The 13893-nt window shown below is 37.6% G+C and overlaps 1 protein-coding gene across 1 annotated transcript in view; it reads left to right on the top strand.

The window, feature by feature from the left end:
- The window catches only part of IBSP (integrin binding sialoprotein), a 13227-nt gene extending 632 nt beyond the window's left edge, over positions 1-12595 (top strand). The window contains exons 2-7 of the mRNA XM_006143258.3: positions 2473-2540; positions 2624-2674; positions 2768-2845; positions 7443-7505; positions 10540-10704; positions 11530-12595. Coding sequence (XP_006143320.1) covers positions 2487-2540; positions 2624-2674; positions 2768-2845; positions 7443-7505; positions 10540-10704; positions 11530-12054 — 936 coding nt within the window. The 5' untranslated portion in view covers positions 2473-2486 and the 3' untranslated portion in view covers positions 12055-12595. The remainder of the gene's footprint in view (positions 1-2472; positions 2541-2623; positions 2675-2767; positions 2846-7442; positions 7506-10539; positions 10705-11529) is intronic.
- The last annotated feature ends 1298 nt before the right edge of the window (positions 12596-13893 follow it).

Here is a 13893-nt window from a genome sequence, read left to right as displayed (position 1 = left end):
GTAGTTTATCATACACTTCCAGCTAAAAATTTGTAATTAAAATCTCAAAATTATCCTTTAAGACTGTTTGAATTGTTGCCTGGGTCAGTAATGGTCACTACAGAGGTCTTTGCTTTTGGATGAATCATAAAGTAAATAAAATAGGGTTTATGTAGAAAGCCAATTGCTACCTACACAAATCATCTGACTTTCTATTTCTTTGTTTTTATCCATGCTGTGTGATCTGGTTATTTTTAGGGCTTGTTATGAGAAATGTATGTGATCTAAACTATTTCTACAGTTCTACATATTTAAGTTTTTAGCTCTTTAAAATATTATAAATACCCCAACTCTTTTCCTATGTCTGCAAAGCAATAATCTTTCTGTTTGCTGAGGGGCTGAAGCATGATTGGCAACATTCAAAGCATGACTCAGAGCACCCTAACAGCAATGAAAGTTCTTAAACAGATGAGCTCCTTCAAGAGCAAAGCCTCTTTATTCCCAAACGGCCATCAGGAACCTTCACTAAGATTGCGAAGATCATATACAGTGTAGAAGCAACAGAATCAAAAGACCCACTCTACCAACAAAGTGTCATTTAAAACCCAGAACAGTTTTGCTGGACCTCAAGCCTTACTCTGAGTAATCTTATTTTAGTGTCAGGTAATCAATAAGGATGCAATAAATCTTTGGTGATGCTGAGAAAATAGAAAACCTACCTGCAGCGTATAGTATATGGGATGATGTGTGTGTGTGTGTGAGTGTGTGTGCGTGTGTGTGTGTGTGTGTGTGTGTATTTTTTGCCCGCCAGAGGCTATGTATGCTCACCAGAGACAGAGCTAGAAAGAGAGGAGAAGAAAGTACCTCTTGATGGGGCATGGTCATACTGCTATCCCTTCTCCACTTTCCCGTCCTGTCAGGAACTGGGGCATGCACACACGTGCACATAGTGTGTTTCTCAGGATTTGAACCAGTCATCCATGTGCATCTGACTCCATGACCACCAGGCTATGAGACTGGTTCTACATTTTAACTGCAATTTTTTTTTTTTGGAGAGGTTTTTGCTATATGGCGCATGAGTTTGCCAGAAAGAGAGAGAGAGAAAGAGAGACAGAAAGCAAGAAATCACCTTCCAGGGGGGTGGCCACACCACAATCCCTTCTCCTTCATTCTCCTCTTGGGATCTTGGGCATGCACGCACATGCATTCAGTGTGAGTTTAAGCCACCAGGTCCGGGACTCGAACCTGGTCAGCTACATGGAAGTCCAGCGACATAGCCATTCTGCCAACTGCTGGTCTCATTTTAACTACTACTTTTCAAAGTATGTTTTTAGAATAATCGCCACCACCAGTATGTATCGTCTTTAAAACGTAGCCAAGCTGTCACTAGGTATGAGAAAGTGCTGCCAAAGGTGTCTGTAAATTGCAAGTGGGTGGGCATTAGTAGGATTTGAGCTAAGTTTGTTCCATCTCTATGATGATGGGATTTTGAAACAGAATGTTACTAAATAGAATAAAATTACAATATGGTAGGGTTTTACTATCCCCTTTTCTTAGGAAAAATCTTTGTATGATTGCAAACCCCAGGACCGTTCAGAAATTATTCCCACGTTCAAAGCTATGTCTTCAGTTGCTTCATAGAACTGAAATCTCCAGTCATGATTTTCACCCAGACCCTGAAGAGCCCTGGATCCGGGTCATTACAGCCCCCACACTAGTAAATGGAAAGCTTAAGTGGAGCTGGACAATAGCCGAATTTGGGGAAATTTGCCCCTGTTATCCCTAGGGAAACTGAGACACAGAATCATCCTTAGGTATAGTTGTGGGGTGCCACATGCTATGAGAATAATACTTCATATATCATGATCCTGTCTATCTCTCTCACTCTCTCTCTCTTTTTTTTCTCATGCTCTCTCACATGCACACACACAAATAGCAAGTATTCCAAGATATTCATAGGAAAATGGCTCCTACTCTCCATTTTATGAATGAACTTGTAGTTTATAACCTATACAAAAGCAGGAAACTACCTGGAGAGTGAGTGGCATAAAAGCAATCATGTAAATGTATTCTATTTTTTTGCTTGGTTTTTAATTATAAAAAAAAATATGGTACATGTAAGTACACTACAATTCAATTCACTTAGCTGACAGCACTGTGTCACTGATATTAAGAGGCCTCTTAATGTCAATTTGAAGTATTCTAAATTGTCAAAGCCCTTGCAGTGATTAGATGGTCTTCCAATGAAAAACTACAGAGGATAGGTTAAAACCATGTATGAATTTCAAGATTATTCAAACAGATGGATCAGTCACTTATACTATTTAAATAAAGAAAGAACTTGCAAAACAAAGAAAAGAAAAGAGAGACTTGCTTTTTGTCAAAATGATAATTAGAAATTAAAACAAATTAAATACTTCATCCTTGAGTATGAGTAAAACATTATGCTCTTAGTTTTAATATTTATTAACTTTGCCACCTCATTAATTTCAGAAGCAATCAACAAAATGAAGACCGCTTTAATTTTGCTCAGCATTTTGGGAATGGCCTGTGCTTTCTCAGTAAGTTCTTTATTAAAAATCTATAGTTATTTTCATCTTTTTATGTAAAGGAAAGGATATGTAATAATTATTCTTTTAAACAGATGAAAAATTTGCATCGAAGAGCCAAATTAGAAGATTCTGAAGAAAATGGGGTAATTAATTTTAGCATTCTTCCTTGATCTGACTTTACTTACTGTAGATGTATTAAACATTAAATATGAATACATCATTTTTTATTTATGCAGGTCTTCAAGTACAGACCACGATATTATCTTTATAAGCATGCCTACTTTTATCCTCCTCTAAGACGATTTCCAGTTCAGGTAAGTACAAAACTTAATTTTTTGTTCTCACCCAGTAAATTTGAAAGAAATCTATTTTAGCTACAAAACACCTGAATTCAACTGTTACTGAAATTCAGCCATGACTTCTTACTACATAAAGTTTATTTTTAACATAGCAAAATAAAGTTTACTTCTAAATGCTATTATAAAGTAAAGCTACACAGAGTAAAATCATATGGGCCCAGTATAGAATGTATGATAAAATGCATACCGTGCACATTGAGTTCATATGTTTTAGCTAACTCACTTACAAAAGTGAACGATTTTATCAGTGGTTGACAATTAAGTCAATAATAAGGTCACTAATTGTCATATTATGGTTAATCCAATATTGTCATACAGCTATTTTACTTCAAACAATTCAGAGTTCCATGAAATAGTGGGAGGGAGGGATGACTTCATATATAGCAGAGATGATTTAAAACAAAAGCAAAAACCCAAAACCTTAGTAACCAATGGTAACTGCTGAAGATTTTCTAAGTCTCTGACCTGCTGAGGTCACTAGAACAATATGTCTTACATTGGAGAATGATGATATTGGAGTGTGGTTCACAAACTGCAGAGGAATGACAGAAATTCATGAAGTGCACCAAAAACTAGTGACAAAAACAAAAGCATCCCTACAATTGGTAAACAAAGAGGAAAGTAACTAAAACTAAAAATAAGACTTTCCATTGTTGAGCTACTTGTGAAGGGGCTCTTTGAAAACGAGAGGGTGTGCTGTTAATTTTAAACAGACAACAAGCCAAAATGGCACTATTTTTATTACCATGCAGTTTGGGTTCAGGATGCCAATTATGTGCCATTTGACCCAGGACTCCTGAGACACTAAAAGCAGTTGGGATGTTAAAAATGATGTCTCAGCACAGCGGCTTGGCATCGCATCTTACCATACGCTGGACTAGCCCATCTCTAACCCATACAATGATAGGAAATGATCATCTTAAAGTATTTCTAGCAGCATCATAATTACTGGGAATTTGTGTGACCACAGAAATGTGAGCATGAATGATACAAGAGTTGCGGGTTTTCAGAATTGTCTTTCTTTCTTTGGTTCACCTCAAGCCCATAAATAAGCAGTGCTCATTCTGAAAGTTTGCTTTGATCTCTTTCTCAAACTAAATGGAAATGATAACAAATGCAAGGTTCTGACTAGCCCCTCAACCTTTGTGAAATATTAGGTGCTCAGAAATACTCATTTCCACCTAGATCTTTTTTAGATTCATGAGTAGTCCAATTTAAGTTTCCATACTGAAATTGTATTAGAAGAAATACGTTTTCCTTATTGATAGGCCCAAAGTTCAGAGATTTTTAAGTAGACCCTTAGTTAACAATTTTTTCACAAATTACATACAGATCAGTTCATCTCAGATAATGTAGAATTTATTTTTGTTTTTGTTTTAATTTTGGCAGGGGGAAAAGGGAGTAGTGAAAAAGCACCCAGTATGTGGAATGGTCACATTACAATCTCTTCTTTATTTCTCCTTCCTTTTGAGAATTTAAGGATACACCCATCCATGTTCAAGGTGTTTTTCAAACCACTGGATCCAGAAATGGAACCACAGAGTTGGCTATGTGGGATCCAGCCTCCCTACTACATCATGAGCTGGCTTGAATTTGTAAGATAGGTATTTTAAAATAAAATTTAGGGGCCAGCAGATGGAGTGGTGGTTAAGGTGCTGGATTCCACATGGCAGACAACATGGATCTCACCAGACCCAGTGGCTTTAAAAACACTCTGGGTATGTATTCGTGTGTGCCCAAAATCTGGAGAGGAGAAGGGATTGTGGTGTGGCCATCCCACCCCCCAGGAGTGATTTCTCATTTTCTCTCTTTCTCTGTCTCTCTCTGGTGAGCACACACCCTACAGCAAAATTTAAAATAAATAAATAATAAAATTCAACAATTATCTGACCCGGTATTTATGATCTGTTCAAGTTTACAAAGTTTGATTTCTCTTAAGTATATTAAATTATTTAGTGCCCAGACTGTCACCCAAAAATGCATCAAGTTGCATTGACTTTGAAATATATGTTCACTCAAACAAGTCTAGGTTTATATGCAACTGGTTAGAAAATGCCAACTTATGACTCAGCTGCAGGGCCACACGCTGCAGACCCTGGGCTCTGCAGGCCACGACCACATGGGAGACCAGGGGAGGCCTAGCTGGAAGCCTGGGGCAGGAGGATCACAACCTGGCAAGATCCTTCTTTAAAATAAAAATAAATAAAATGCTGGCTTGCCTGAAATACATCATATGGATAGAGAAGCTATCGGCAATCTACTAAAACTTTATTTATCTGCTAGGCTACAGCAATGGAAGCACAAAGCAAAACATCCTATGCTGTTTCAATTGAGAAAAATATTGTGATTTGATTAGTGTGTGACCTCTTTTTCTTTTCTTTTCTTTTTTTTTTTTGGAGAGGTTTTCACTATAGGGCGCATGTGCTCACCAGACAGACAGAGAGAGACATAGAGACAGAAAGCGAGAAATCACCCCCCAGGGGGGATGGTCACACTGCAATCCCTTCTCCTCCATTCTCCTCTCAGGATCTTGGACATGCACGCACACGCACCCGGCGTGAGTTTTAAGCCACCAGGTCCGGGACATGAACCGCGGTTGACTACGTGGGAGTCCAATGACATAGCCATTACACTAACTGCTAGTTCCCCCAGTGTGTGACCTCTTATCAAGGACTTCATATTATTTTTTATTTTATTTTAAATAAGACTTTCCCAAGGGCTGATGTAAGAATTGTAGATTTTCAGAATTGTCTTCTATTTCAAGGGAGTTGATAGGACCAAATGACAAACTGGCAACCAGGCATAAATAGAACAGAAAAAAAGAAAGAAAGGCTTTAAGACATTTCATTCAGCTTTTAAATTGTTTTCACTATAGGTATTAATGGAAAAGTGAGTTAGGCTGACTTAGGGAGAAAGCTAGAGGTGAGGAAACATAGAAAATAACTGGAACACTCCCACTTAGAAAAACAGCTCCAATTGCATAAATATACTGTCCTCTATATTTAATTGAACAAATAGAAATAGTTCAAATAATATTCTGCTTTATTCACCCTCTGGACTAGGGAAGGCTCAACCATGAAGGTCATGGTGAAGAAGAGCTGGTATAATTATTCTCTTTTGCACCCAAAGTTATTCTTGGCTCAAGGGGACAGGCATTCCCTTTTCTTGGGTGGATGACGTGGCCATCTGAAGAATGAAGCCAACAAGGACAGCACTGGGTGGGATGGGGACATGAGTGTTTTCTCTCATCTGATTTCTTTTTCCTCTTTTTTAAGGGAAGCCAACAGATTTTTTTTTTAACTTTATTTATTTACTTATTTTAATTTGACCAGAGAGAGACAGAACAAGAGCAAGAGGGAAAGTAAGAAAGCAAGCTGCCAGGTCTGGGACTAGAACTGCGGTCAGCCATGTGGGAGTCCAGAGCCCTTAACCACCACACTACCTGCTGGCCCTTCTCTCATTTGATTTCTAACCCAGAGGTTGAGGTGCTTCTTCAGATATATTTTTGAAATGCAAGATACTTAACTAGGTCACCAGAATTAAGCTGAAATATGGAGGGCAGGAAAAGACAGAATCTTTTATTGGGTAGCCATTTGTACACATGGTGCCATTAGAGGTGTTGCAGAAAAGTAGAAAAATCTAGTTTGGTCATCACTGGGAAAAAAAATTTTAAAAATCTTCTCTATTATCTTGAAGGGTCTGCTAATAGATGTTTAGATTTACATTTCCTTTCCAAAAGTAGCAAAGCTCTTTAACTTATATTTTCAAACATATAATTCTTGGTATAATTTATTCCCATTCAATATTGAGCTCTTTAGAGAAATGGCAATCTATACATCTCCTACATGAATCAATTTTTCTTTAATATCTTTTATTTATATGTATAAATTAATGTTATTGGGGATTAGCTTTCATTAGATTGAAAGATACTAAAAAATATATGCAAATGTAATTCTTTTAACTCAAATTCTAATTTAAATATACCAGAAAGGTTCATTATTTAAGAGAATCATTCAGTAACAACTTATATTTTATACTAAGCTGTATCATCATTTATTTTATTTCTACCAAGAAAACAAAACAATATGATCTATGTCTTAGCCAAGATATGCCTTGAACTGGCTGGAGAAATCGTACCACTTTTAGGTTTCTGATTCCTCCTTTATAAAATGTAAAATTGAACCCGATAATTCTCTCATTCTTCGAGTTAGACAATTCTGTGATTGTTGGTCCAGTTTTCACATACAGAATGTTTCAATATATCATAAATGCTTTTGGGGTTGAAAATGAGGTATCCCAATTGGTACATTGCTCATCGGAAAAATGCCTGTTTCTAATTTTATTTCACGTATGCTTTATTTCTCATATATTTCTCACATTAGCATGAGATCTGCTCTCCGTAAATAAGTCAATCAAGATGGTGATATTGATTTATTTGAGCAAATGTGTGTGTGTGTGTTTTCTGTTAGTCCAATCAGCAGGGAATCTGAATTGCCGCTGCACACATGTATGCAAATGAGTACACACACACCCTCCTCTGCATGTTTTCTAGAGCAGTGACTCGTCAGAAGAAAACGGAGACGGTGATAGTTCTGAAGAGGAGGAGGAAGGAGAGGTAAGGAACTCTGCAGTCTTTTCATAACAAAGTAGGCAGCACAAATAACAAATGAAAACTTAGTCTACTACAGCCTAGACTTCGCAAATCGCCATTACTACCTGACCAACTGCTCACAGTCTTCTATTTTGAACAAGTGAGACTTTATTTAAATTAGAATAAATTAAAATGACCTGTTTAAAGTACGGCTGCAGTCTGTGGATAAAGTTACCTTTCATTGCTGCATAAAAACAGAAGTGTTTCTATTTTAAGTGAAGAAAGTAAAAAATATGATTGAAAGCAACAGAAAGTATTATTTGTATTTAGGTAGAGAGAGTGTGATGGTAGAAGACAAATAATCTTGAACTCAGGGCAATACTTATTTTAAGGAATGAAAAAAGTTTTTAAAGTTTTTGCTAAGGGGCGTGTGCACTTGCCAAAGAGAGACAGAGAGGGGGAAATTGAGAAATCACCCACCACCCAGGATGGCCATGCCATAATCCCTTCTCCTCCAGTCTCCTCTTGAGATTTTTGCACACATACCCTGCAACCAGTGTGATTTTTTCCAAACCTCCAGGTCTGGGACTCAAACCAGGGTTAGCCATGTGGGAGTCCAGTGCCCTAACCACTACACCACCTGCTGGCTCCAAGGAATGAACTTTTAAAATTCAATTTAATAAGTGGGTGGTATGTACAAGCTAATTTATATCCTCTACAGTCTTATTAGTGTAGTGTGTCACTGAATGAACAACCACCAAAGCCAGGTTAAGTTTAAAGGGAGTCTTTATTAGCTGGCCAGCAACTACAGCCTGAGGCTCAGGGGGTGCAGGGGGTGAGGGGACTGAGAGTCAGAACTGTAGCCCCGACCGAAGCTTGAGTAGTCTTTTTATAGGGGGTCAGTTACCAGGGGTTTCTATGCAAGCAGTTATGGAAGCTGAATCAAGCAGGTTAATTATTTCTGAGGGGAGTGGGGTTTCCATTGTAAGCAGTTACATTGCTAAACAAAAGGGTTTCAGGCTAGTTAGCAAAGACAGTAGCAGGTACAAGATGTCATCCTGGATATGGTTTTCTATATGGCTATCACAAGCTATTTTCTCATGGGAACAGCAAGCAGGTTTACAGAAGCAGACAGCCATGTTAGGGTAAGGGAACAAGATGGACAAACAGTTGTTCATGTGCAAGATCTAACATGCAGACTTCCGCATTAAGATTCATATACCTTTTGTAATCCAGAGTTGTTCTATTTAATAGGAATTCCATATTCTTTGTGTCTAATACTGTAACAAAATTCATGTTCTTACAGAAATATAAACTCGAGATGTATAAATATTCTCCTATAGGTGTACAAATTTGTGTAGTTCATAACTAAAATTCATCTACATTCTTGGAAATTGTGCTAACATATTTATAACTAACCCTCTTGCCTAAGGAAACATACCAATTAGGATGCACTTTCCTGGACAGTCAATTATAGCTATCCACTAGTTTGGGAATCAGGTATTCTTAGAGGCTATTTATGCACAGACAATGACAGTCCAAAATGAATCATGTATAAGTGTTAGCTATCTTGAAAACAAAATAGTGTGGGAACAAAATAAGTAGAATTTTCCATACCATCATTTACATTCTTAACTTAAAGAAAGGCCACTAAATCCCTTGACATTTTGCCTGAAGTTCCACCTAGCAATCTTACACAAGAACTAAGGATTATCCTCCTAACTACAACTATTTGCTATACAATGACTGTAAAATTGCCTTGCCAACTGAATTTCTAGTCATGACCCTGCCATTTATGAACTTCCAGCTATCTGACCACATACACATCATTTATCCCATTGGACCTCAGCTTTTTCACCTGTGAAAAGGTGACCCAACTATTGTATTCTGCTTCTCTAAGAATCTTGCCAAGGATGTTAATATTTATTTCTTCCTCTACCCCTGAAAGGTTTAGTCTATTGAAATAAAGCATAAACATTAATAAAAACAAAAATCCACCATAATGTTTGTGGGATATTTGACCCAACTATTTCAGCGACTGCTTTGGGGTGTACTCTGGGAGCATCAAGTCTCTTCACTGAAACGATGGGATTTATAAATGGTATAAACCAAACATATTCTGCTTTAGTCACTGTGTCTTAATAGTAAGGCAGGATAAATCTGGACTTTGTTTATTTGTTTTGAAGTCTTACAGTTTTCCTAATATCATTCTTTCCTTAAAAGTACTGAAATGAATTCAGTAGTCATTTCAAATAAATACATTCTCTCTATATAAAATCCTGCCTTTTAATATTAGCTATAAATTATATTGGGAGCTCAATTAACAAACAACTCTTAACAACACAGAATAAAGAAAAAAAGAGTGAAATGTTTAAAATTATAATAAGCAGTCATCTGAAGAGCATCAATTTTTTAAACATCATGCAATAACATACTGGTAAGGGGACTAGCAGTTGTCATAATGTCAATGTCGCTGGGGTCCCGTGTAGTCGACCACGGTTCAAATCCCAGACCTGGTGGCTTAAACTCACACCGGGTGCATGTGGGTGCGTGCCCAAGATCCCCAGAGGAGAATGGAGGAGAAGGGATTGTGGTGTGGCCATCCCTCCAGGGGGTGATTTCTTGCTGTCTGTCTTTTCCTCTCTGTCTTTCTGGCGAGCTCACATGCCCTATAGCAAAAATTTCTCCAAAATTATAATAATAATAACAACATGCCAGTAAGAATTTCTTGGAGTGTTGAGTTTTTTTTCTCTGTACAGAAAAAAATTGTATGTCAAATGCCCAAAACACCCATACTTTTTTGAATTGCTAAAATAGAAAGTAGAAATATCTAAAACACACTATGGGATGAGAAATATCAATAAAATTAGGTAAATTTGAGTTGAGTTCTTAGAAAGCAGAAGTGAAATGGTATACAGGGAACTAGAATTGTCAATTTTGGGTGAAAGGCAGCTGAGGGATACAAAGTTTCTCCAAATAGTTATTCACATCTCCAGTAAATCTTGAGTTACCTTCCAGCTAACATAGTTGGTCTTTTTGCTATGGCTGTTTTTATCAGGAGGCTTCAAATGAAGAAGAAAACAATGAAGATTCTAATGGAAATGAAGATGAAGACTCTGAGGCTGAGAACAGCACACTTTCCACTACGACGCTTGGCTATGGAGAGGAGATCACGCCTGGAACGGGGGACACAGGGTTAGCTGCAATCCAGCTTCCCAAGGAGGTAATAATTCTTCCAGAGTGAAAGCATTACTATCAATAATCACGGTAATGTTAAATCTGTTTTCATTTCTTTACTGAAATCTGAGCTTATCCTAACATGATACACACAGTATTTTATTCTATCTTCATAATTCATTGAAAAAGGGAGAACAGATACAATTTACTTGTTTAAAAATAAGGGAAGTTCTCCTCTCATATTACTACATGGACAAACATTTAGGGATAGATTAATGGTCCAGAGAGATACCATTGATTACAGGGAAGAGAATTTCAAGACTGAGACAGGGAGCAGTAGCAAAACTATATAGGAAGTACCTCCCCCAGAGAAGATTTAGTAGGCAAATTTTCTTTCATCAGAACTCATGATGAAGGTGTTCACTCTGGTAGCCAGCAGGACATAGTGGTTAAGGTGCTGAACTCTCACATGGCTGACTGTGGTTCGAGTCCCGGATATGGAAACTGAAAACTCACACTGTGCTCGTGTGGGTGTCCAGAATTTCAGGAGGAGAAAGGGATTGTGGTGTGGCCATCCACCCTGGTGTGTGTGAAGGGGTGATTTCTCATTTTTCTCTTTCACTGTCTCTCTCTGTTTCTCTGCCAAGTGCATGCACCCTATGGCAAAACCCTTTAAAAAAAAAAAAAAGATGTTTAAATGTTTACTCTGAATTTCTAAAATCCTCAACAATCCTTTTGTAAGTAAATTGGCTTCCATTGAACATTGTAACTAGAATATGGCTGTCAATGTGAAATATTGTGTTGGATAGAAGGCCTGAAGTTTCAAATTTCTCAACCCTTCATGTGCATCCTTTCAAATTTTCCTTTACAGGCTGGAGATAAAAGAAACAAGGCTACAAAACAGAAGGAAAGTGATGAAGAAGAGGAGGAAGAAGAGGAAGAAAATGAGAATGAAGAAAACGAAGCAGAGGTGGACGAAAATGAGCAAGGCATCAATGGTACCAGCACCAACAGCACAGAGGTAGATAACGGCAATGGCAGCAGTGGTGGGGACAACGGAGAAGAAGAAGGTGAAGAAGAAAGTGTCACTGGAGCCGTTGCAGAAGGAACCACAGTGACCAGAGGGCAGGACAATGGCGGCTCTAAGACAACGACCTCTTCCAATGGTGGGTTGGTTCCCACAACTCCACCACAGATTTACGGGACCACCTCCGTCAGTTATGAGGAGTACGAACACACAGGCACCAATCACTATGACAATGAATATGAGGTCTATGAAAATGAAAATGGGGAACCCCGTGGGGATAATTACCGAGCCTATGAGGATGAGTACAGCTACTACAAAGGGCAGGGCTACGGAGGCTATGGTGATCAGGACTATTACTATCACCAGTGAGGGCCCAACCTGGGATGAATTCATTCATTCTAGGGTTGCATCCGGCCACTCTTTTCAAAGTTCAACTCAGGAAGGTGCAATCTAACAAAGGTGTGTACTATAGTGTGGAAGGTGCTGCCATTCCAAAGTGATTTTCTGTCATTGCTTCTGCGAGTCATGGGCTTCTTGTTGCTTCTCCCTGGGATGTTATTGAAAGGTCATTGTAAATCAGGGCCATTTATTAAGTGATACACCAAGCCATGAGATCAAATATGGCTAAAAGTTTTGAGTTATAGTTCTACAAATCGTATTTCTCCTGTGTTTACACTATTGCTAACTGCAAAAACATCGTATAAGAACTGCTTCTAAGAGGAGATTCACTGACGTTAATGGCACTGTATACAATCAATGTGTAGTTCATTAATCATACTACCTACCCAACACTGTATATTAGATTTAATTATTATCCTCATGTATTTTTATGTGACTTGTATGTACATTCTATCTCTGCGTTTTATCACAAATAAAAATGCAGTCTCTCAAATGTGTTATAATTAAGAAAAGTAAGAGATTCAGAATGAGAAAAGGTGAAATAAATGGGGGACAGTTCAAATAAAGGAGAAAAGCTTGCTTCCACTGTGATTAAAAACTCAGAAGAATAAACATTTTCTCTTGGATAAATCAACATATTGAAGATGTTGCCATGCCTGTGGGCAGGGTCAGCTATGTCTATCAGAGGAATAAACAGCTTACATTAGAGTTCCCATATTTAACAAATACAAATACAGGATGTTATGTTAAATTTATTTCAAGTAAATATGAATGAATTTTATGATATACTACATATTAATAGCAGTTTACATCTTCCATAATAAATCTGAAAGCAAATTTCTAATAGGAATAGTGAAAGAAAGTAGGTAGTGGCGAGATGCCAGAGCAAAAATTCATTCATGTTTTTATATACTCATTGATCGTACTCACAGATGTACTAAATACCTAGAATAGAACCAGACAATATTTAGACACTGAACACATGAAAATGAAGAACTCTGTCCTCAGAGTGATTTTAGTCTGATAGCCGTAAGGCATTACAAGCAACAATTCATTGTCCCTAACATTTTGTACTGAAAAATATCAAGCTTTCAGAAAAGTTTTAAGACTTGTGCACAAGCACCCTTATTACACTTTTCTCCTAGATTTAAGCAATTTCTATTTCTGTGTGCCTTCTTCATATATATATTTTGATAAATCGTTGAAAAGGCCCTTACAGACATCATACTATCATGATGCTTCCCTCCTAAATACATGTAGTACAACAGCAAGTTCCCCTACATACCCACGATGCCATTATTCTCCAAGACTTAACATCGATACAATAACATTATCTAACATTAGTTCGTATTCTAATTTCCAATTATCCCAATAATGTCTTTTATTATGAACTCATTTAGTCTTCAAAAAAAACTTAATCAGATAGGTATTATCATCATCCTCAATGTTATTAATGAAGGTCCTGGGGCACAAATAAGTCCAAGTGGTAGAGATGGGACTAGAATAATGGCAGGTTGGCTTTGGGATATGCTCTCTTTATTGTTGCACAATATTAATTAGTGCACATTCTGGGGCCAGCAGGTGGCATGGTGGTTAGGATGCTGGACTCCCATGTGTCCAACCACAGTTCTAGTCCTGAACCTGGCAGCTTGCTTTCTTGCCCCCCCCATCTATCTCTGTCTCTCTCTCTGGTGAGTCCATGCATTCTATTGCAAATTAAAAAAATAATAATAATAAATAAAACAAAATAACTAATTCTAAAATAATTACTGTGGATTCATTAGTAGCTAATAGGCAGAAATCTCTAAG

The sequence above is a fragment of the Tupaia chinensis genome, unplaced genomic scaffold, assembly GCF_000334495.1.
Source record: "Tupaia chinensis unplaced genomic scaffold, TupChi_1.0 Scaffold000094_1, whole genome shotgun sequence".
NCBI classification, from domain to species: domain Eukaryota; kingdom Metazoa; phylum Chordata; class Mammalia; order Scandentia; family Tupaiidae; genus Tupaia; species Tupaia belangeri.
The sequence above is the reverse complement of the archived record's forward strand: the minus strand, read 5'-3'. Positions and strand labels throughout refer to the sequence as shown.